We start from the raw sequence: 25,873 nt of genomic DNA, 5'->3' as shown, positions 1-25,873 counted from the left end.
ACTCTCTGTGTTTGTTTGCATTTATGCTGTGTGATATGAGCACCTGTCTGCCAGGACTTGGACCTCAGCCACCACCTCACTGCGTCTAGATGTTCACGAAATAAACATACAAAGAGTACGCTGACTTGAGAAGGCTAGATTTTTCATAGGGAAAGAAAAAGGCAAGGGATCTTCTCAAACTTGAACATAGCTACAGTACAGAATTTTTTAAAAAAATGGACTTGGATTGTAGACAAAATTTATGGCTTTGCTTTTGGGCACAGATGTGAATGAAACAGGGATAGAGTGACTGTCCAGTGTGTGACTGGCTGTGCTGCAAGGATTTATGTTTAGTTTTTGTTTTTAAATCTTTCCTTGCATCTGAGCATCTTAAGGGAAATGAAAATGCCAAAATTCCAAAGGAGCATAGATAGTTATTTTTTATTTTTCATCCCAGGTTGTTCCTTGATTTGAATATCATTTTGGTGCTTTTATTTTCTGGGAAGACTTTTGTATCTTTTAGTTGTTTTCCTGTAGATGCTACCCTTAAGATTGTTCACAATCCACTGGTCTAGATTCTGTCATGACGTTACTGTAATATCTAGAAAACCTTGCGGTGACATAGAGCACAGATGGAAAAAACATGCATGTAGTTGAAAGCAAACTTTGAAAACTACTTTTGCTGCCAAAGAGCTGGGAAGTGCCTTTTATTATTTAAAAATGTAACTGTTTTGGAGAAAGTAGGTGCAGTTGGCGGGTGGGAGGAGGGGAGGAGGAAAGAAAGTCTGGCATACTTATTACTTACAGTTGCAATTTTTAATTGGATAATTAGAGACTGATACTTTGAAGATTATTCAAAATCTCTAGAGGCTTTCTGTGCATACTTTTCTCTTTCTCCTCTTAATTTAATTTAATCAAGAAGGAACAAATCTCAAAAATGCCTAACGTTTGAGAGCAAATCATGTTATTTCATGTAAACTTGAATGCCTTATAAAGGTTTCATTATTGTGAATAGCTAGACTGCTTTAGCCCCATTGAATTCAATGGGATTGCACTTCCACACGTAGTTAAAACCTACTTCCCTGTTTAACTTCTCTTGCAAACTAGGTGTTGACTGCGGGAGGAGTTTCAAGCATACCCCTTTGTTACTTCAATCAATACTACTGTTGACCATAGTCTTTATAATCATGGCCTTTTTGGTTTCCATACCCCATGACATGGCTAGTGGCAGTGGAAATTGTTCAGAAATATAGATAGAGTGTGAGGGACAAATTGTTTGCTTGTGTTTTTTGTTTATAACAAATGAGATATACTGAGGGATATTATTGACAAGTAACTTGTACTAGTTGTTAGAAGAACCCTTTTGGCACAGTCATTGAAAATCCATAACTCTCATTTACTTTTAAAATCCCAGTTTAACGTGTAATGGAAATTTTTCCTTTTTTTCAAATTCAATTACCATTTTTAATTCAATCTCCCCCAGTGTAGATTTGGCAGTAATAATAGATAAGTTAGCAGAGAGAGACTGCACATCATGTTAGATTTATGACAAAGTTGAGATGGAAGTGTTTGAGTGACTGAACATTTCCTTTATATATAAATCAATAGCAGGATTCTTGGTTTATTCAGATGTTCAGAGGAAGCAACCACTTCCTCAGTCCTTGGCAGGGCTCTTTTGCACTGAAGTTTACCAAATAGTGAACAAGCTGTGTTTTAGTGGTAAATCAACAAGTGTTAGTGATAACACCAGCCATTCATTGACTAGTTGTTTATTTCTTGCAAAATAGCTCTCCAAGTCTAAAGAAATGTATAATTACTATGATTTCTGGAACATCATATGCCACAAACATGTTTATTTGGTTTTGCTGGGTTTTTGTTTGTTTGCAAGAGGAGAAGTTACCCACATTCAGTCTTTTGGGGTGGTACAGGTTATAAATGTAATGAAATAGATGGTATATGAAACCCAACCTAACACTGTAGCAGTTGCCCTCTATCCTAAATACACACTCCAGGCCATAAAAAGACTTTTGGTGACATTGCATAAATGGAAAATGGTATTATAAAACTTAAAGAAACTGGTTTTGTGCTTGGTGGTTTTAAATCACTTATTTGAAGCCACAGCGCTTAAAATCTGTCAGTTTTATGACTGATTGTTTCTACATCTGTCTTCAGAGCTGTTAACTGATAACAAAACTGCAATGCAATAGTACAATAGACACGGTGCATAACAACAGTTATAATATTCCTACCACACAATGGAACAATTCATTCAAAATATATCAAAGAAAATTAAGACAGCATATAAAGCCGGTGCCTGGGGACCAAATGTGGCCCACCAGGCCTCTGTAGGTGGTCCTTGGGATTCAGGCCACACCCCTTCCCCAGGCTCCACCCCTCACTGAACCTTCTCTGCATCCTCCTCTTGTGGTTTTACCTGTGACAATACGTCTTGCTTGCCTAGATGGATGGTGGAGTGTGGCGTGTATTGCTATACACCCCACTGGTACATGGCTCCCAGAAGGTCACCCTTGAGATATTGTGGCCCTTGGGTTGCAAGAAGATTCCACATTCCTGGCATAAATTACAAAGAGGCATATGACAAACTGTGAAAATAACCCTAAGGCAATGAGATTAGTATCTAGCCACCCCCTTCCCCAACTTCTGTCCTTCTTTCATCTTCTGATAAAGCCTCCTAAGGCAGGAGAATGGGGCATAGCAGGTGGAAGCAGACATTCCCTGGTGGTAGATACGGTCTCTCTTTCTGTAAAGTAGAGCACAAAGCCAAATCTTGTTTCTTCCTCTAAAAGGTTTTCATTATTAAATATTACATGAGAGTGACAGAATGTGCAATCCTAAACACACCAGTTAGGGTATAGGTCTCATTGAATACAGTATGACATGCTTCAGAGTAAACGTGCACAAGATTGCTAGCTTGCCATAAAACTACATTGCAATCTGATCTGGAAAAAAAACAAAAAACACCCCAGAGCCAATTCAATTCCCAGACACTGAGCCATTCACAATCTCTCTGTTTACTGAATCTATGCATCACCAGCTGTGCTTCTATTGCTCCAATTCTAGGTCATTATGACACCATGAAGAAACACCTGTTAGAAACCATTTGGTAAAATGTCACCCTGTTATAGACTGTTTAAAAATGGGAGAATGCACAACTTGAATTAAAGTCTGCATTTTTGCCAGTGCAATTTCTAAACCAGAATCTTCATTTCTCTTTATTGTATTGTAGGATGTAATGGTCTGATCATTTCAGTCTTCAAGGTTTGGGTGGGAGAGACATTTTGTTTCTCCTATTGCTAAACAATTGGGATTTTGTTGGCTTTATGCTAGCAAAAACACATTTGCTAGCACAAGGAGAGCCACCCAATTTTCACCACTGGATTTGGCAGTAGAAGTTGGTGGAAACCGGGTCTTGAAGAAACACTTTTGGTTGTGCAACCTGCCATTGGCTACAACCCTTAAATCCATGCTTGCCTAACTTACATTGTGTGTGTGTGTGTGTGTGTTAGGATGTGACTGAGGCAAAGTTTAGCACCTGAATCACAAACATTATACCCCTGGGAGTAGGGCCCATTGAAATCATAGTAGTTTTTCTGAGCAGAACAGCATTTTAAAAGTTCCTGTGGCTGATATCCAACATTGGTCATGTTTTGGGCAGACCCATTGAAATCAATGCACGAAAGTAACTTCAGTCCGTTGTTTCAATGGGTCTATTCTGAATGTCACTCGGTTGGATAGCACCTGTTATTATCAGTTACCTGATGACATGGGAACTTAAAGTGCTTAACTAGGGTTTGATTATACCTATTTATAGTAGCTATTGTATAGTTTCCTATTTTGCATTATACTATATTATTGCACAGCATTGTACAACATGTTTAATTCACTGCATTTAGCAGCAAAAATCAAAGGAGTTTACAATTTCATAGATGTTTCACAACTGCAAACAGGTAGTTTTGAATTGGGGGAGGAATGACCTAGACAAGGAATATAATATAGTTTTACTTGTTTTCTCATGTCTTTGTGTCAGTTTCCAAAACTGAAATTTATTTTCAGAAGCCTTTCTGAACAAATACAGAAATTGTGACTGTAATGAAGCTTGAAATCCTTCTGGATAATATTATGACTTATTTCTTTATATTTGCTTCATTTTTTATGAAATATAAATGTTAAGCTATGTTTTAAAAATCATCTTTGCAATTGCAATATCTGCTGGAAAGTTACTAGTTGGATTTATTATATAAAGAGAGGAGTATTGCTGGAGAAATGTTGAAAATGTCTCAGAATGCCTTTTCAGTCCACCCCTTTTCTTTACCATTGTGTCAGCAAAGAAATAAGTTAGCCATTTATTTAACAAACCATTTGTATGTCTCGGATGCTATTCCTCCCCTAAATCTTTAATCCCAGCTGCCGTTCACGTTTGCATTCCTCAACAGCTCACCGATTAGTAATTTACTTCCAGACTTCTGCATAGCAATTATCAGTAGAAGGTTACAGTCAAATCCAGACTTTGTATTGTACAAAGCTTAATTTAAAATAAAACTGTCATTATAAAGTGAGATTAATCTTGAGACAAATCCCCTTGTGTTTCTCTAGTTATCAAGCACTTGTTGGTAATTGGGTGGGATACCTTATTTGCAGAAAATTTGCTAAGACACTGCTTCTACTTATAAAAGCTGCAGCAGAATTCTTAATATGAATCTTTGCTTGGAGGGTAGTGTGGGTGGGGATAGCTGATACTGACTTAGGACAGTGGCTACATAGTCTTTTCTATTGCATTAAAAATAGTAGACATTTCTCATCAGGAAAATGTAATCTGTAGGAACCAGCTGCCATTCCCGAATCCTGACACAGAGGAGCTGTACACTTTAAAGGTCTTGTGGCAGATTATTCCTTTCTCTGCAGTCCGCAACCTGCCAACTGACTTGCAAGGCTGCCATGATGCAATGCCAGTGAGTCTTGGCTCTAGGTTTGGGAAATGACGATCTACGGCTTACAGTGATGAACATCTGATGGTGGCCAGGCTGTGTGAATCATTTTGTTGGTGTTGAACAGTATCTTTAGTGTTAATGAGTTTTGGTGTTTTGTTGGAGCGGTAAGCTTTGTGTTAGGGAAGGGGTGTGTGTGTGATTTTATTGCTGTTGTTGTCCAGCCAAGTCAACACGAGGCTTTCTTCCACTGTTACATGTACAAATTCAGCTCTAAAACCTTTCAGTTCTTTCTCCAAGCAAAGCCATGAAAAACAACTTTTGACCACTGAATTCTTAAGCATGCAGTAATATCACTCTTGAGCAAACATTGGTTATTCCATTCCACTCTTAACGACTTCAGCTATCACTGCTCCTTCGAGAAACCTGTCCTAGTGCCTTAAAGGAATCAGTCTATTGAAATGCCTATCGGAAGATAGTCTCACTTGTCATTTAGAATTCTAATAGCTTTAAAGGATTTGTAAGCAAACAGTTTCATGTTGGCAGGGACCAGTGTTTGCTGGTATAGAGTAAGCATTAACACATTTGTCAATAGTATCTGGATCTGTGTCGCATCAGGCTTCAGCTACCCTTAGTGCCACTAAATAGAGTAATTTCACAATAGGCTTTTTTTTTACAGCTACTAATGTGGCTTAAGGGACTGTAAAGGAGATGGTAGCAGAAAAAATAACTTGGAAGAAATGGTGCCAAAGGCTGGCTCTTTTAGGTCATGTTCCTTCCTCCAAAATAAAGTCCTTAATCTTTAGCCTATCTGTATATTGACATTTTCCACTAGCCGAACAAGTGGAATTTCATTCCACTTAGTTACATCCCTTTCTCATCTTTCCTCCCCACTATGCCACCCCTTTCGTGTCATACTAATCCCTTGTTGACGATTGTTGGGATCAAGCCGCTGCCATTACCATCAAACACAGTGGGACCAGCTCCCAGATAGCTTGATGGAGGAAGTTCGCAAGATTTTATTATATATATAATAACAATCTTTCCTGTCATCTTATGCTTGCTTTGCCATTTGTGGAGCGTTCTAGCACTTCCTTTCTTTTTAAATGAAGGTGCTGTCTTTTGAAGACTGAATGATCAGATTCTTTATTGGGAGAATGAAGGTGATGAAAAAAAACACCCAACTCCTTTTTGATCACCATACATCTATCAGCAGCTGGTCATGATGCTGAAGATTATATCTACAGTTTTTCTCTCTTTCCTGCTTGTAGGCATGGATCTCTTCTCTAATTGCACGGAGGAATGTAAAGCCTTGGGCCACTCGGATCGGTGCTGGATGCCCTCTTTTGTCCCTTCTGATGGACGCCAAGCTGCGGATTACCGCAGCAATCTTCATGTGCCCGGTATGGACTCTGTTCCAGACACTGAAGTGTTTGAAACACCAGAAGCCCAGCCAGGGGCAGAGAGGTCCTTCTCCACCTTTGGCAAAGAGAAGGCCCTTCACAGCACTCTGGAGAGGAAGGAACTGGATGGACTGCTGTCTAATACACGAGCGCCTTACAAACCACCATATTTGAGTAAGTACTGTTCAAAAGGCTGCTAGAGAGTTTTCCCTTGATGGGAATAAAACTCCATTCCCCAGGGTGCTTGCTAGGAATAGAACAGTATACCAGAGGCAATGGGGGGAAGAAGCCCTGAATCCCTTTGGATTAAGAACCACTGAAGAGAACAATGTTGATATATTATTATTATTTTTTAAAAGAAAATGCCTATGGCATTTTAAGTTTGTAACTTATAGGACCTTGTTGAAGATGGATTTGTTTTTTTAAAATGCTGTTTTTGGAACTGTTGCCCTAATGAATTTTTTTAAAGTAAATGGTTAGCAAGACAAGTATTTCCTCACATTTGTAAGCTGTTTGTGGTGCTTCTTCATTGGGACTACTTGTGGTACCAAACTTGTTTTGTACCCAACAGCTGCTTTGTTCCCCATTGAGCAAGGCTTGGCATTCATTCTCCGATTCATATTTCTCTGCTGCTGCTGCCATCGCCTTTTGTTCTCTTGACCATCCTTCATGGGATGAACTTTTAACAATCTTTTCTGGAGCTTTCTGAATTCTTGAGACCATTGTAAGTATGATGGTGCTTGTGTGTGATACAGAAGATGGTGCATAGGGTTAGGTGAAAGAGGAGAATTCCTTATTCATTTCCGTGCCAAGTGGAGTGCCTTGAAATCACTCTTTGGCCCCAGATTCTACATTGCGATGCTTACCGGCCCATTATGTTTTATTAGGAGATCGTAAAGTCTTCCCTTGATTATAAGTGCTTAGGATGAGTCTGTGTGTCTGGAAATGAAGAAAACCAGTGCCTTCATTTAGGAAGTGCAGCGGCTGCAAAGGTTGCAGGGATCTTTCTGAAAGAAAGAAAAGCAAATCTAATTGATGAGAGTGGTAATGTCACCATTGAAATGCAATATAGCAGTGCTTCCTTTTCTCAGTTCTGCCCTCCCTTCCCCAGTTCTGTCCTAGAGGGATCCCATCTTAAAGCGGGAATTTATGCTTTATTTATGCTTTATTTTAGCTTTTAGACTAAGAAGCCAGACATAGCAGAAGCTTCTGATTCCAGCTTTGTATATTTTAGTTTCTAGCAGCTGATGTTAAGGCACATTACTTGTTCCAAAAAGAAAAAAGAAAAAAGCTGAAACACCATCTGGTTGTACTTCTTGTACCTGCTGAGTTACCTTTGAACTTAATGATCTAGAGGAGGATTGACAGATCTTTTTTTCACTGTTCAGCAGATCAGCCATTCCAAGTGCACCCTTCACTCTAGAGATACTACTTCAGCCATGCATTCCTAATAACCTTTTCATGATTCTAGGTCATATGTTTCAGACCTGTAGCATTGTACATTTCTTTAAGGTGATGCCTGAGCTTGTTCAATTAAGGTAGTGTATCTTTTTTCTTCTAATGGCTGAAAATGAACAGCAACTTTGCAGTGCCAAACAGCTATAAGATGTTTATCATCCAAATTCAGCCTGTTCCTGTTGCTTCTGCCTTTTTAAATCATAGACCAATCTGCATAGCTGCCCCTCTAGTTTGTTTATTTTCTCATAAGTTGTGATGTACATTTGAAGATTTTTAAGCCTGCGCAATGTGTTGGTGGTATCTGAAAGATATTTAAAGGGGAATAGGGATTCAGGGCTGGGGTTTTTTTTTTTTGCATCTAGACTTCAGGCTAAAGCTATATTAAATCTAAAATCAGACAGGTTTTCCCCTACCTGCAATTAATGTTTTCTTTTGTATAAAGTTAGGTTTGGAACTTCATAACAAGCAAGAGCTATTTTAGAGAGAGAGAGAGAGAGAGAGGTAGGTGAAAGAGAAGAAACCAGCTACTGAAGAGCATGATGTTTCATAGAGTTGAGAAAATATTTTACAATGAATAATTTCTTTTTTGAACACAACAGAGCGAGAGAGAGAGCGTATTCTCAGTTGCAACTCTAAGAGAAGCAACCAAGTTTATTCAAGTGGTAACTAGAGTCGAGCTATAGTGACCACAGGCTAATTAAGTTTAACATTCTCTTGGGGCAAATTGTGCCCCCAAAAAAGTATCAAGGAGCTGTTGAAAGCTACAAAGGGGATTTAAAACAAATAAACAAAAAAGCTAATTTAGAAAACTCTTAACAGAGCAAGGTATGCTACCCTGCAGCTGGGGGGGGGGGAGGGCAGTCATACTTGACCCTACAAATAAAATGCCTATTGTTTAAATTGTGTCATTTCTTAGCTTCAGGATGGGAGGAGAGAAATATATTATTTGCATATTATTAAACAAGTTTAATTATTCAAAGGATAAAGAACAAAGCAATCCCAGAAACAGAATGGATAAAGTCTAGAACTTCAGTCTGTATTTCCACTGGGACTTGTGACTCAATTAATTTCCCAAGAAGCCAGTTCCTAGGATTGAGGGAGAGCTGCCCCCAAACTCACACTGCCTGTGCAGAAGCCCCTGGGTGTGCTTGAAAATGTTTCCCTGAGCAGCCTTTGACATGGGAAACATACATTTGGAGAAATGATAACGGGGTGGGGAGGGGGGCAGTGCAATAGGCAGCAGCTGCAGACTTAATCCCATCATGAAAGCTCAGGGATAGTGAAGCAGAGCTGGTGAATGGCCTGAAGAGAGTGTTTGTTGTTGAAGAGGTTGTGTGGCATGAGGAGAGCTGTAGGGCCATATAGAGAGATTTGAGAGACCACATTTGGCCCATGGTTTCCCCACTCCTGTGATAGCCAAAGAATGTATATGTAACCAGAAATGTTAAAGCGGCATATACATTCTGCACCGCAAAACTTCAAGATGCTAAATAAAGCTTTACAGAGTAAGACAGGAATATGAAGTGGGTTAGTGAAAATCACAGCTAACTCAATAAAATATAGCATATATTTCACATAACTAATAAATGCCCAAGCCCAGCAGTTGTGTGTTTAAAAGGTAGTTGGAACAGCATAAAAATAATTTAGTTTAGCAGAGATCAACTCATAAGATTAAGCAGATTCCAAAGTAGCTGTTATGACAGTTGCATTCATTTTATCTGTTCATGTCAGGTAATTAAGAGGCCGCATCTGAGAATAAGAAGTCAAGTGACAAAGTGCTGGAACATACTAACACGTTAAATAAAAATAAGTTGCTTATACCAGATGGTATTCATCCAACCGTTGCATATGATTTTCAGGGGGGAAGTTGACTTTATTTCCAACAGAAATAGTCCTGTCCCTTGTTCTAGATAAATTAAACTTCGAAAATGTTTCAGTTTGCAATACTTTATAATTGCTGTGGTTATCAAATCTCATCCATTAAGAATGGCACTACTAAAAATTCAGGAGACGTCATAAGGATTGAGAGACGTGAAATGTCTAAGAGAAGAGTAGTCCTTTTCCTATCTGGCAACATCTGTAAAAACAAAATGTGGGCAAATGGGTTTGGGGTCATACAGATGCAAAGCACAATTCCTGCAATGATAGGAATGATAAAGTCTGTTGAAGCAGAGAGGACAGACAGCAGAAAGGGTTAAAGGACATGAAGTGGAAAACCAGATGGGAATAGAGTGGGAAAGGGGACAGTAATGAGTGTATAAATGGCAGGGAAGTTGTCCCCTTCGCCCATATGGACAGAAAGAATCTTGAGACTGTTACATATAATTTTAACCCTAGATTGCAAGTATCTAGATAATAACGGTATGTTGTGGAAGCTCTGTAGCTCAGTGGTGTGCAATCAGTTCCAACATCTCCAGCTAGGGTTATGAAACTCTCCTGTCTGGAGCAAATGTGATATTTATTCTTTTGGAGTTATTTAATGATACTAAAGAGTCAAAAACCAAGTAATGGGATTCTAAGATTGGACTGAGACCAAAATGGAAGTTCTGTGAACTTACCTCAGAGGCAAGTCCTATTGAATGGGACTCTCTACAGTCACTAAAAGAGATAATTAATCATGGCAAAGACTTGAGACTAGATGTGCTGATCAATAGCTGGCTTAAAAAAGGTTTTCAGGTTGCTTGTCCAGCCTTTGGGAAAAGTGACCAAAGGGTGCTTTATTAGACTCAAGTTGGCATCTGCCTATAAAACTTGAGATGAGGAGCTGATGCTAAGTATTTGATACAGCCTTGGCCCTGGTCTGTTCAGGTCAGGTAGAATGTAATCATATATTGAAAAGCCTTTCTTCTTCTTCTGCAGCTGAAGAGATAGGAAAGGTTGCACTCCAGGTGTTGTTGAACTACAACTCCAATCTGCTCTAGCTAGCATGGCCATTGGTCAGGAGTGATTTCAGTTGCAGTCCAAAATAGTGGCGGGCACCAGGTTGGGAAACTTTGAGTTTAAGCATAGGCTGAGTCTTTCCAGATCGCCCGTCTCACAGCCGCCACATGTTTTGAAAGCCACTCCTGAAGGTCAGTGCCCCTCTGCAGTTAACGAGGCTGCAGTTAAAAGTGAGGATAAAGAAAGTATTTTATAATTTGTGATGGCAACAAGCAGAATCCACACAGGGCTTTTATTTAAAGATCCTCTGTATTTGAACCAAACCCTTGCTGACTTCAGTGGGAATATTATGCTACTCAGACAAAACCACATATTTCAGATGTTATAACCACCTGTAATTTGGCCATGGATAATGGCATGGTCAGAAAAAACTTTTGAGAAGACAAGCTTTCAAAATAACAACTCATGTAAGTGTCTGGACCATATCAGGATGCAAAAGAGACCTTTTACTATGCCAAATATACTATGTGCAGAATTTCCCACATTTAGTCCACCTGCATTTTGAGATATTAAACCTATAATTCTATGCATACCATACGTAGCAGAAGCAAGCCCCATTGACCATGCGGAGATGTTCTTCTCAATAAACATGCATAGGACTGCCTGCAGTTCTAAAAATCACTGCTTTTAAATAAATAAACTAATCTTTTTTCCAAAAAACCAAACAAACAAATTGAAAAAAATTTCCCCATACCAAACTGGTGTTGTTGTTCATTTTTATGGGTTGTAATAATGTGATCTTGTAAAAATCATTTAGTAAACTGTTATAATGTATGAAAAGATTTTCTATCTCATATTTTATCTCTTGTTAGTAATCTTAAGGAAGCAATTACTTGCCCTCTCAGAAGGTCATAGCCATGGGATGGTTGGAATAACGGGCAGTGAGGAAATAGTTATGTTGAAATATCCTGAAAATTAACTTCATTTTGGGAATAAAATTACATATAAATAATATTTATTCCATGAATATTTTGAATTCCGCTCAAAAAGAACAAGAAAAATCAAGAAAAACAGGAAGGGGAATATATCCACTTTTCTAGTTTTAAATGTATGATTGACAAAGCAGCTATTTTATGCAGCTATTACAGGAGCTGCTTTGTGTGGTAAATATGCTGAAGAGAACTTTGCAGTATGATGTCTCTATAAAATGCAGCAAGGACAGAGATGATTCAGTGCCATTTGCGTAGTACTTTCAGCCACAATGACTATAAGCTTCTTTGCAAAACCAAGAATAGATAATGTTAGTTCATCACCAAAAGGTGGAGAAATTATATATGCGCTAATAGTTCAAGAAACCATTTAGTTGTACAAAGAAACTGAAAATTAACAACTGTATTAGGCAAACCAGAAATATCACAAAATAGCATGCCAGCTTCCACATTCTCCATAACTCGTGGTCTGACAGCTTGCCATCACCTCTGTAAATTGGCAAGAATGATTTTAGCATATTATGGATTGTTATGGTTGTTTTTCGGAATTTCAGGTATATATCTTACTGAAAAATGGCACTGCACCACAGTTTTGAGATAGTACTAAAATGAGGCTGTCATAATGATTTCATTTACTATAATTCATGCAGTGGAGATCATAACTAGGATTTGGAATAGTTGCTCTTAATTTGGGAGAACATGAGTTAACAGGGTAGAACAGCTAGAAATTTTTAAGCATTAGCATTACTGATTCTTACTGAGCATTCCCCAACCCCATAAATACCATCTTTATTTGTCCTTTCTGCTTGGAACACCTTCCATGGAGTATGAAATCCGTTGATCTCAAGCAGGTGTACAGTAGAGCTTCCTGTTGCAATGTTTTTCTTGTTTTTGGATCTGTATGATAAGGAGGAAACCCAGCTGTTAGTAGTTAATTTATCTCTCAGCAATATTTTCTAGGTATCATATTTTTAATTTGTTTAATTTGTTATGTTTTTCCTAATACTCTGCCACTAATATCTTAAGGTCCCTGGTTCCAAAACATCCACCTTCATTTAAGAAGACTTCCTTTCAACTACCTTCGATCTGCAGAAGAAGCAACCGTATGAAGAGCAGAGAATTAAACTAGCTCTTGGAGAGGCCCCTGTTTATGCATGCATAGGAATACAAGCTTGCATTGGACAAATCGGTTGAGAGAAAAAAATACTGTGAATGGGTTATGATTTGTAATCAAAGAGATTTAGTTGTCCTAAATCTGAATCCAAACCTTCTTCCCCTGGTTTCTGTTATTCAAAACTAGATTTCATTTTTATACCAAAGATAATAGTTACACAAACTTAATTAGCAAGGGATGTTATCATAGTGGTAGAACATGTGCTTTGCATAGGTTAAATTCCTGGCATTCCTTTTGTTTTTGTTTTTAAGGATCAGGCAGCAATAAATGTGAAAGATCTCTGGAAGAACCTGAAAAGCTGCTGCCAGTCAAATTAAACCAGGCTTTGTCACGCTGGTGCCCACAGATGGTTTGGACTAAAACTTCCTTCAGCTCAGCCAGTAGGGCTTCTTGGAGCTGATGGGAGTTGTAGACAAAAACTGCTGCAGGGCACCAGTTAGGCAAAGGCTGCATTAACCAATGCTCAGCCAAATGGGCAAATAGTCTAACCATGTAAAATTCAGTTTCCTATGTAATCAACCATATAAAATACTTGTGTTAGTTTTGGTTAATAATGTTCTGCAGTAAATCATATAGGGCTATGCTACTGCTCATCTGCGGGAAGGTAGTGGTGAGGAACACACAATAATATTGGAGGCATAGTGATTGAGAGCAGCCTTCTCGAAATGTAAAGCAGAACATATATCTGTGGGGTTAAAAGCACAAATGAAAATAACATTCACTTTGCCATAAGTGTGTATTTAATTTATGTACCCGTAGAGAAAAATGGAAAAGGATGTATGTAGTGTCAAAACTAAAAAGGAGAAAATGAAGCTTATCTATCTAAATGACTGCCGACGCTATTTTAGTAAGAACGAAAATAGTTAAGTGCTACATTATATAATGAAGAACATGAATAAGTCAGGACTAAAGTCTTCAATATAACAAAATTGTTAGGTTTAACATGCATTACATTTGTCATTCATCTACCATGCATTTTCTACTCTGTGGCTTGCTTCTGATCCACATTAAAGCCTCACTCTCATGACTGACATGTGGGCTGTTGTGATGAGCATGTTATGCAGGCGATTGTGCCTGAGTTAAATGTATTTTAGATCTGGGGTACGTTCAGGGACATTGTCACAACCAAAGATACATTTTGTGCCCTATCCACCCACCTGGCTTGTATCATGAGCAACTGCTTCCCATAATTGGAATTAAATATTCACACACATTGCAGTTTCTTGGCAAACAAATTTGCATACTTGAACTGGCGTTTTGATTTATTTTAAAGCAGAAAATTCTCAAAGCAACTTTGTTTCTGTGAGGGGAAAATGGAAGGAACTGCATAGGTTTATCACGAAGAAGAGAAGACCAGGAGAGGGGAGGGGAGGGGAGAGAGAAAGGCAAAGTTGACTATGCAGCAGCAGCTTGCTGGAGTGAGGTGGTGGAGAAGTCTGTACTGTGTAGGTGCATCAGCCAAGCCGATCCGGCACTCTCAATAAACCCACCACTGCACCCATTTCACTCTCCCTCCTGCTAAGCTGTAGCGACCCAGCTGTGGGAAGGTCAGGTATATGGCCATGCCTCTCTCTGCTGGTCTTCTCAGACATGTTTAGTCATGTCTGACTCTTCGTGACCCCATGGACCAGAGCACACCAGGCACTCCTGTCTTCCACTGCCACCCGCAGTTTGGTCAGACTCATGTTGGTAGCTTTGAGAACACTGTCCAACCGTCTCGTCCTCTGTCGTCCCCTTCTCCTTGTGCCCTCAATCTTTCCCAACATCAGGGTCTCTTCCAGGGAGTCTTCTCTTCTCACGAGGTGGCCAAAGTATTGGAGCCTCAGCTTCAGGATCTGTCCATCCAGCTTCAACAGATAGCAACCTTCAAATACCTGAAAGGCTGTCATACCTAGGTGAAGTCAAATGGGTTTTTTGCTGCTGCCTCAGGGGAAAGGACTAGATTCAGTGGATTGAATTTACAGGAGAATGGTTTTCAGAAGAGTACTAGGAGAAATGGTAAGAGAAGTTCAATGATGGAAGCAGATTACTGAGGGAAGTGGTGGGCTCTCTTGAAAGGAAAATTCAAATGGAGACTGTGCAGCCATTTGCTGGGAATGCTCTCTAGCTCTGGATTTCCTTCATCTTGCAATGAGATGGACTAGAAGGGCTACTGGATTCCCTCCATTTCTGTGATTCTACAGCAAAACATTTTTAATCAATCTATCTGGAATATATTAGGAACTAAAGCAGAATCTAATTAAAAGGCAGGAGGGACTGTTTGAATGTGTTTTTGGGAGGGGGGGTTATTGGTTTGTTTTTGTTGCATTGTGTATTTTTGTATTCTCATTTTATGTTTTTCTATTGTGAACCGCCCTGGGGATCTTTCGATGAATGGCATTATACAAATTTAATTAATAACTACTATTACTACTACTATTCAGCACTTCAACATGTCCCCAGAAGTGGTCCAGAAGCCAATTCAGCTGTTGTAATAGGGGACTCTCAAGCATTGAATGAGTTAGCACTCCAGCTGCCATGTTCTGAACCAACTGACAACTTCACATAGCATACTATACATTGCATTTGATGTGGTTACTTCCTGGCTCTGATCTGGCACTCCAAGCACTTTTTTTCACCCACCCACCCAGAACATACCAATTTGGGCAGAAACTGGCACAAAAAGTCAAAGTAGGCAAAGCACTTGGGAATTCTAATGGAGATGCAAATTGTCCCCTCCTCAGTCATAAGATTGACCTTATGATGAGCAGGGTGGAGACAGTTGTCCCATCTACAGTTTATCTGCATGGATCAGAAAAAGAGAGGAGAGGCTATATGCCTCTCTGTGTGTGTCCCCCAACCCATAGTTAGCAAGTGACCCATGCAAAGCTGGCCAAAGGTGAAAGTTGCCGTCAGGTAAAATTTTAAAATACCAAGCACCTTGTGTTGCATTAATTATGTGATTAGTAATTGCATCATTATTGTTAAACCAACAAATACCAGGAAAGGGAGGGTGGGATGGGCCTCTTCCTGCATTCCTTTGAGTGGAAGGGTGGGATATAAATTTAATAAATATTTTACCACAGTTTTAGCCTGTCAAGTCTCCCAAGCAAACACAGAGACTTAGCTAGCTACAACCTGCACATGGCAGGTGCTGCAGAGATATTTGGCCCATCATTTCTTAATTTAGTACAGAATTTAATGTATTTAGCAGAATTTAGCTTGGACAGAATGTACATTAAATGGCTTAAATATGCCAGGTGGCTATGTTTTCCTTTCCTTCTTGGTACTCAGTACCCTCTTTTCCTCATTTGTGATTTTACAAGAAGCAAAATGAATTGATTTCTTTTATGTAAACTGCCTTTAAATAATAAATTATAAAAAGAATTGAGTTGTTTATATTTGTAGGAGCCTGTCCTTTAACAAAGATTCAGAGTTGTCTGGCCCCTTTTGCCATCTTAAACCCAGGAGGCAGTAAACATTTTGTTAGGCCTACCTGTATGGGGCACAGAAATCTACAGCGTTAAGTTTTCCCAATTCCAAATCAAAGTCATTGTGTCAGTACCTTTTTGTAGTTAAATAAAACAAGAGCTCAGAAATATAGCTTGCGGTAACAAAGCACACTAATTGTTGTTATGATGGCCTAGTGTCAGCGATGAAGAGGATAACAAGTGGCCTATTTCAGGCATAATATGACTCATCAGTGACTTAGACATTGCAGTGAAGAGTATGCTAATCACATATTTAAACAATACAAGCTTGGAAAGGATTGCAAATCTTTTGCGGAATGCAATTAAGTACTCTATAATCTTGATAAATTAGAAGGACGGGCTGAAATTTGATAGGATAGCACTTCAAAACACGATATAATTGCTTTGCTTTTGAACACAAAATCAAAGACCAAAGCGGATAAAGAAGTGACACAAAAAAAGAAGAAGAAAATAAGGACGTGTAACTCAAATGTGCAGAAGTCTAAGGAAACACTGGCTGGATTATGATAATGCAGTTATCTGAAGATCTGTGCTGTAATAAATAACAGCCAGCATGGATGGAAAGCATCATTGTGGATATGTGAACTCATTTTGTACCTTTAAGAAAAGGGTGCATGCAGGTCCCACCTGCAGCATCCCTGCCAGAGACCTTCCCGTGTTGAGTATGGGAGCCTTCAAACTTCCTCATTGTGCAGTGGTACCTCTGGTTAAGAACTTAATTTGTTCTGGAGGTCCGTTCTTAACCTGAAACTGTTCTTAACCTGAGGTACCACTTTAGCTAATGGGGCCTCCCGCTGCTGCCGTGCCGCAACCGCGCCATTTCTCTTCTCATCCTGAAGCAAAGTCCTTAACCCAAGGTACTATTTCTGGGTTAGCAGAGTCTGTAACCTGAAGCGTCTGTAACCTGAAGCGCCTGTAACCCGACGTACCACTGTATGGAAGGTCATGCAGGAGCATTGCAAGAAGGGCTGGCACATACGTCCTTCAGGCACCATGCCTGAACAGGGTTGATGTTTCCTGCAGATTAAAAGAAGAAAAAAGGAACTTGCAGCATGAATAAAACTTGGGTGCTAGACAGAAGGATTTGCTAAAACATTCTTCTTGCCATGTTAACTTTCCATAAGCAGGGATTTTTAAAATGCATTGAAATCACTGACACCATCAGTACCGGTTGCATTTTAAATTGGTTACTGTTCTTGGAGGAGTGCACAACATGTTTTCCCCAAATATGTAGATCTACTCTTTGCTTTTTCATTTCATTCCCCCCAAGTGTTAGTGTTTATTTCAGAAATTGTATTTTAAGTTGATAATTGAATAGGGCAAGAATTGATTTGTTAAGACTTTTATCACATTACGTTTGAAATTGGGCTTTTATAGCACTGTAGTCCATGTATCCCTGCAAAGCTGCACCTGAATTGATGCTTCAGATTGCCTGGGGGAGGATTTTTATGTGGCCAGATGTGTGTGTGCTTGTGGGGAGGGGGAGAGATCAGAGAAATGTTGGAGGGTATGTTTCGATCTTCTCTGGCACGACTGCAATGGTATGTTGGATCCATGCCAATTTCCAGCAAAATATAGAAAAAATGAGAGACTCGTCTTTTGATGTGCATATATTATTCAGCTAACCCTTTGGGATATATTTTCACTGTTACTGAGCGGCAAACTTAGTGCTGCAAGGAAAACGTCACATTTCCATTGTAAAATGCAGTGGGGTTTACTTTAAGAATATAGGTAACAGTAGCAGGACTATGGCTGGACAGGAGATGGCTATGAATGTTAGCTTTTCCAGAACTTTTCTACTGCATCTGGAGAACAGTTTGGTGGAGTAATCAGATGGTTTGGCGAGCTAGCCCTACACATGAAGAGGAAGAACTTCCATTGCTGTAGATGATTTACAGGATACAAGTCTGTTTGGAGAATACCCACTGACAACCCAGGTCCAGAGGATCAACACTGAAGGGAATGGTACACCTTTGGGTTGCTTCTTTTGGATGTGACAAGGGCAAGGACACTTTCCATGAGTTATTGCCTGTAGGTGGTCTTACTCCTATGTGACAGAGTGGAGCAGTTGGCGGGCCAGGGATGTGAGTTAACCTTTCCTCTTTCAACTGCCTTGTCATCCAAAGGTCCAACCACATCCTTAGCCCATTTCCTGCTTTAATGTATTTAGATTTCTTGCTTGCTTGCTTGCTTTTCCCTCATTGACTGCTTACATTTCTTTTGCTAAAATTTGTATACATTTTCTCATTTGGACATGACTTCCATTTTCTGAAGGAAGCCTTCTTTCCTCTATTAGCTCCTTTGAGTCTGCTAGTTAACCTCATCAGCATACTGTTGGCCCTGGTTGGACCCTTCTGGATCACCACCTTAGATTGACTAGATGGAATAGCTGGAGGGCCTTTTTTTCAGCTGCCCATGCCAATGGAGGCTAAAGAAATACTGGTTTCATTGGTATCTCAACATTCTTCTGCATCCTTGTGGCAAATATTTGTGTGTTTTGACTGAAATAATCTATATTTAATAAATGGTATAAAGGAAATAAAGCAGAGATGATGACATGTTTATTGTACAAACTGGAATTTTATATTGTATATGTGTATCCCTATATACATAAAAATGTAAGGCGGTCACCATATAGCCCCAATTGGAGGATTTATAAAGAAGAATACGGTAGGATGGTGGCTTCATAACTGGCAGAAGTTGAAGAGGGTTCTTAGTAGCTGCAATGTGTGTCATGGGTCATAAGCAGGAACTCCAAACACAATTTAGTACATGTTTTTGAGTATTTGTGGCCTCTTTTAATGGGCAGGTCCTGTAAAACCCGTCTTTTATTTATACGCATGAATTTTTAAAGTTTTTATTTGTTTGTTTTCATGTTCATACTGTGTTGTAAGTCACTTTGAGTCAATTTTGAGCCAAGTCAATAATATTATTAATAGCAACAGCTTTATAAATAATGAGGGCTTGTGTCCCCTCCCGCCCCCAATATGTGATGGACTGATAATTCCAAGGGGCATAACTGTAGTAGTATGTCCTTTGGCATCTTCAATGAGAGAAGGTAGACTGAAGTGAAAAATCTCAAGGGCCCAGAAGGGAAAGTGTCATGCAGGCATGTTGGCTTGAAATCTGGACAGCAGGGCTGGTCTGCCCATGAGTCAATGTGAAGCAGCTGCCTTGGGTGGCAGAAATTTCATGAGAACTCACACAAGGCCTCACGAAATTTTGTCAGAATACGTCATCATCATCACTGTTTCACAGGCATTGCAATCCAGGTAAGGGAGACTGCAGAAGTGGTGCAGCAGCACGTTCTTGTTTTACCTCAGGCAGAAAAATGAGATGCATCACCCCTGCTTGACAGACTGCTGAGATGGTAGGACATGGGATTGTAGGATCTGGGAACATGAGGAAGATGTGGTGAAGGTTGTGCAGGTTGGTTGCATATAACCTGTGTTGTTTACATTGGGGGAATAGAGTGGAAGATCTGCATTTAGGAAAAGGGTAGGGATGATGCTACATGAAGATGTAGAAAAGCTATGCTAATACATTTTTATTTAAATCCTATGCCCACCTATCTGAGAGTAAATCCCATCAAACTTAGTGGGACTTAAGTCTGAATAGATATTCATAAGATTGCACTCCAAGTTAATTGCAGTCACATTTATCTCACTTCTAGAAAGTTTCTTTAAGCTTTTCTTTTAGCAGGTATTTTGAGCAGTTATATGCAAGCTTGGCAATTAGTTAAACATTGCCGCTAGTTAGAGAGATCTTGAATATGTGCTAATATGTACTTAAAGAAGTCAGCACAACAGAAGCACTGAATAATCAGTTAAAGCCTCTGAAAGCATGGGATAGCTGTTGCAAGATAATCAACATCGGAGGCTACATTTCAAATACAAATGTACAGTAATATATCAGTGTGCAGTAATTATTTGCGATATACTGTTGAGTTTGTGGTGTACTTTATGGAATGTGTAGCATGGTCAGGATAATTGTTTATGTATTTCTTTACACAACTTTTTCCGTCCCCTGGGTGTTGAAAATTTAGGAATAGGTTGAAGTACATTACTTCACACTACTGACCATAAAAAACCTAACATTTTATGCTGCTGCATCTGGAATATCAGGATCAGATTTGTCTCATTCATATTTATATATATATATATATATATATATATATATATATATATATGCACACACATACATACAGTGGTACCTCTACTTACGAATGCGACCCATTTTGGGGTGCCATTCGCACCCCAAAAAGTCCATAAGTAGAGTGTCACTACTGTGCATGCGCAAAGCGCAATAGAGCACTTCTGTGCATGTGCGAAGTGCGCAGATTGCTTCTGGCGTGCTCGCGGGGCGAAACCCAGAAGTATACACTTCCGGGTTTGCTGCGTTCGCAACCCGAAAAGCCACAACATGAAGCGAACGCAACCAGAGGTATGACTGTGTGTGTGTGTATTCACACACACACACACACACACACACACAATTATATTCTAAACATTAAATGCTTGCTTAATTGTCAAGAGCTCTCCTAAGGGAAATCAGTGGTATTAAGTGTTTGAAATGAATGCATATGAATGCATAGACCAATGAATATTAACTCAGTAGCAAGTTTGGTGATGCTTAGTTGCAGGTAAGTGTAGATTAGATTTTAGCCCCAGAATGTAGTTCTTACAAAAAGGCTAACATAAAGAGGACTTTTTGTCCTGTTATCAGAATTCTACTAGATTGCCTGAATAACCTAGACTACCAGACTCATCTAGACTGCTAGGACGTATTCTGTTCTGGAATTGACGAAACAGTCTGTCTGTCTGCCTGCAGAATTTGGTTCATAACCCTTTTTAGCAAATTCACTTGATTGCTGGTCCAGTATCCACAAATATGCTCTGACAGAAAAAGTGACCTATTTGCATTTAGATGAGCCATCTGCCCCATTTTGATGGTGGAGGTAACAGCATCAGCATCAAAGTCATTTTGATGGATAAAAAGCTCTGAATGGTTAGTGCTATGTCCATCAGTGCCTTTTGCATCCCTGCTTATGTTTGTATCAGTGTCACCAAAATGGATTTGAGTTGATTTGGGCAGCAATATTACACATGCACTTACATGCAGCAAGATGAAGGACAGGGTTTTATTCCTGCTGCGGGCAAGATAGCTTTTGGGTGTGCTTTTTTCATATTTTTTGACCTCTTGAGTATGGACAAAACCACTGGTACACTGAATAGAGATGAAATGATCTGTTGTATTTATATATTTATATAGATGAAAGCAAGGATGTTTGTTGCAAAGGGGGAGAAAACAGCAATTACTGCAATCATTGTTTTATTGCACAACCCAGAGAGCTGATGCTCACAGCTCTCATTTGATTTTTTACACAGCTTATAAATAATTGTACATGTCAGGGTGAGCATTGCCAGCTTACTTTAGTTTCATATGTGACTCTTGGACTTTATTCTCAGCTACTTTGGAAGCCACGTGACAAACTAGATGTTTGCTAGACATGTAGCATGCTGCTGCTAAGAACCTAGTTTTTTTTCTTAATTACAGACACAGTGGGTCAACCCTTATGGGGAAGGCAGCTCCTAGGGAGGTACGGCTTATATCTCACCACCTCAGCATGATTAGAGTGAACCTCCACCCCCTACACGTAGCTAGGAGCCTTAAGAATAATGCTCCCCTTTGTGTCAGTGGGGTCCTTTTTTTTTAAAGACTCCTAACTGTTTAGGTGGGTAAAGAGTTTAACTCCAATAACGCAGAGGAAGGATGCAATATCCCCCCCCTCCCATATGCAGCCTTTTCAGTAAGTATCTCAGTCCCCACTTTGTTGTTGTTGTTTAGTCGTTTAGTCATGTCCGACTCTTTGTGACCCCATGTACCAGAGCATGCCAGGCACTCCTGTCTTCCACTGCCTCCCGCAGTTTGGTCAAACTCATGTTGGTAGCTTCAAGAACACTCTCCAACCATCTCGTCCTCTGTCATCCCCTTCTCCTTGTGCCCTCAATCTTTCCCAACATCAGGGTCTTTTCCAGGGAGTCTTCTCTTCTCATGAGGTATTGGAGCTTCAGCTTCAGGATCTGTCCTTCCAGTGAGCACTCAGGGCTGATTTCCTTCAGAATGGATAGGTTTGATCTTCTTGCAGTCCATGGGACTCTCAAGAGTCTCCTCCAGCACCATAATTCAAAAGCATCAGTTCTTCGGTGATCAGCCTTCTTTATGGTCCAGCTCTCACTTCCATACATCACTACTGGGAAAACCATAGCTTTAACTATACGGACCTTTGTCGGCAAGGTGATGTCTCTGCTTTTTAAGATGCTGTCTAGGTTTGTCATTGCTCGTCCCGCTACCTATATCTAAATAAGAAAAAATAGCTGCATGCTGTACATTTATCAAATACTTAGTTTGAACCCTATGCTATGCCAATGGTGTGTAACAGACAGAGTCATGTAGGTGCCTTGAATGCTAGAAAACTTGAGTACAGGTGATGGCAAGGAGTATTGGTTATATGGATAGCTCACATGCTCAGAGGAACATAGGATGCTACCTTGGACCAACTATCTCAGTACTGACAGTGGCTCTCAAACAGGAGTCTTTTCCAGCTCTACTAGAGATGTCAGGAGATCTGTTACCTTTTGCTTACAAAAGCATGTGTTTCACCACTGAACTGCAGAATATTAATTCTCAAAGTTGTTTTTTTCAAAACAAACAAAACCAGAGCTTTTGATGAAGGAAATAATCTCACTAATGCACATTTAAAATGACCTTACAAAATGTTATATGCAGAGACATTAAAAATTCCCAAAGCGGCTAATAACAATGTACACAGTTGTTGGCATCCATCTTTCACAGGAGACAATGAAAAAGTCAAACTATTGGGGAGTTACAGTGCCTGCTGTAGCTGTAGAGACTGATTGGGAGAGACATGTTTTAGTACAGGTGGGGCAGAGGAAGGCTTCCAGGTTTGCTACTAAAAGTGCAAATGTTGCTTCTTCTCTCTGTGCTCCTCCCAATGGCTATTCCTTCTCTGGTACTAATCGATATAATGAGAAGACAGCACGTAAAATACCATGTAATGTCAGAACCACAGTGAAAACAATAGAGCAATCAAGTACGAGCAGATTAAAAAAAACACAACAGATTGGAAGCTAGTTAAAAAAACAAATTAATATTAAAATCCAGAGCTGCAGAACTGCTCAAAATTACTTTTTGTTAGAATGTTGAGGCAACATAAGCCATATTTGGAGTATATTTTAAGACATGGCACCTTACCTTAACAGCTTATACTTCACATCCATTTTAAGAAGAAGAAACGAAATGTGGAAGGCACTGAAAACTGTTAATATACTAATTCCAGCATACCCACAGAACCGTATATGAAGTGTGTGTTTATTCTTCCTAGGGCTAGTTACCTAAAAACTCACATGCATTATTGATTTATTAATACATTTTATGAAACAGTGCACATCTATCCACATCTACAGTGCACCTCAATATCTGTGGGTAGATGGGGGGAGAGGCGGAGGAGAGTTCACATTCCAGTATGCATTAGCATTTATGAATACATTTAAACTGAAGTGTATCATAGCTTCTTCTTCAATACGCATACAATTCATGCCTTACCAGATGAAAACTAAGAATTTTCTTCGGTATTTAATATTTCAGTTCATCCAGGATCACAGCCTGACAGGTTTTCCTGTTGCATATTTCTAAAGGCTCTTCTTTGCCTTCTCTATCTAGTATTTCTCTATGCTGCCAGTAACTCAGTGAACCAAGAATTTGAACTTATGTCTCTCCAGTCTTAAGTCTTACACTATAACCGCTGCACAACAACAGATCTCATGGTTAGCATGTATGTATATAGTCAGCTCTGATCTTGTGGTGTTTGACATCATGCAGCCATCCTTGATGCCTTTCTCGTTCCTTTCCTCATCATGCTTCATTTTTCTGCTAATTTGCTTTGTGCTTGTGTGTGTTTCAGGGCCCCCCAGAAAACATATAAAACCAATTCTGCAAAGTGTGGCAACATGCCTATTTTTAACTTCACCCTTGTCTTCAGAGCATGAGCCCAAAAGAGGAAATTCCTTCCTGCTCTTCATTTAAACTGTAGCAGGAAATGTATTGTTAAATAACTAACATTGTGACAGTGCACATAGGGGTCACGGTAAGAAAAGGCTTCAAATGGCTCTTCACTGCTACATTTAGCTCCTTTTCAAACACTGGATAATGTTGCTATAAGGACCAACATTGTATATGTATTCTAGCATCACCAGTTGTCAGCATATCTGTTTTTATTTTGGTAAAGTAGTCTTAAAGAGAATACATAATTTTTCAAGTGCTCAGCAGTCATCCATAGCCTGCAATGACAAGAACACAAGAACCTAAGACAAATCTGCTGAATGAGGCCAGTGGCCCACCTCGTCAAGCATCCTGTTCTAAATGTCTGTGGGAAGCCTATAAGCTGGACATGAACACAATGGTTCTCTGCCCACCTGTAATTCCCAGCAGCTGATATTCAGAGGCATGCTGCCTCTACCAGTGGAGGTAGAGCATAGCCATTATGACTAGAAGCCATGGATAGCCTTGTCCTCCTTGAATTTATCTAACCCTCTTTTACAACCATCCATGTTGATAGCATCCTACTTCCTTTCATTCTCCACTGCAGGCCCCCACCCCCTGGGTAGGGGTTCTGGGCCATCGAGAAAGTTACTCCAGTACACAAACAAGTTGAAGAGTAGATGCCACTCATGCAGTTCTGAATGTTCATCTTGGCATGCCCTAAAGTAATACACCTAATGTATATTTACAAAAAAATCAGAAGATGCGCCTTGAGCCACATCATTTCATCGAGTGGTTTTCAAAAGGGAAACCGCTTCTCTGCCTGTGAAAGCCTGGACAGGTCTTTGGATTCTGGCCATTCATTTTTTATTTTGGAGACAAATGAGGCTCTGCATCACCTTCTTACAGGTATCTCGCCCTTCGTCACGGTGTGCTTTACTGTCCTGAGAGAAATAAGTAGCTAGTATTATTTTATTTTCCATTCCCATGTCACAACACTAATGGGAATCTGATTTGGAAAGCAGGTACCCAATAGCAGAGGACATCATGCTGGGAAACAGTAATGTACTGGGCCATTGATTGCTTGGTGCTTTAGTTGTAAAGCACATAATGACTAATGCTGAGGTTTCTATTTGGATGGAAATGGTATCAACAGACAGAGGCAGCACTACCTTTAGGCAAAGGTCACATCCACACCATACGTTTAAATCACTCTTGTACCACTTTAACAGTTACGGATTTCCCCAAGGAACCCTGGGAACTCTAGTTAGATAATGGAGAGCTTCTGATGGTATGAATGTTACCATAGTGAGGCTACTATCTCAGGCAGTTGATTTCGTGTGACATGAAACACAGAAATTTGTTATTGATTGATTATTATATTGTTTCATTATTTTAATATTTCACTTTAATACATTTATATTTATTTTTCCATTTATGGATCCTTTCTTCATAGAACCCAAGGTGGTGTACATGTTGCTCCCAGGAGGTCACCCACGCAGGCACTGACCAG

At 39.7% G+C, this 25,873-nt stretch overlaps 1 protein-coding gene across 9 annotated transcripts in view; it reads left to right on the top strand.

Annotated features, from left to right (window-relative positions):
* Positions 1-25,873, top strand: part of PCDH10 (protocadherin 10) — a 54,145-nt gene that overhangs the window by 12,199 nt on the left and 16,073 nt on the right. For 4 of the 9 annotated variants that reach the window (XM_081021887.1, XM_081021886.1, XM_081021885.1 and 1 more), the window contains exon 4: positions 6,197-6,502. The exons of 4 other annotated variants lie outside the window; for them this stretch is intronic. In XM_081021887.1, the coding sequence (XP_080878013.1) occupies positions 6,197-6,502 (306 nt within the window). Of the gene's footprint in view, positions 1-6,196; positions 6,503-12,681; positions 15,799-25,873 lie in introns of those variants that run through there. One more of the 9 variants, XM_081021883.1, reaches the window with a different exon arrangement.

This window comes from Podarcis pityusensis (assembly GCF_964106645.2).
Source record: "Podarcis pityusensis genome assembly, chromosome: 9".
NCBI lineage: Eukaryota > Metazoa > Chordata > Lepidosauria > Squamata > Lacertidae > Podarcis > Podarcis pityusensis.
This window is presented reverse-complemented; position numbering and strand designations above follow the sequence as displayed.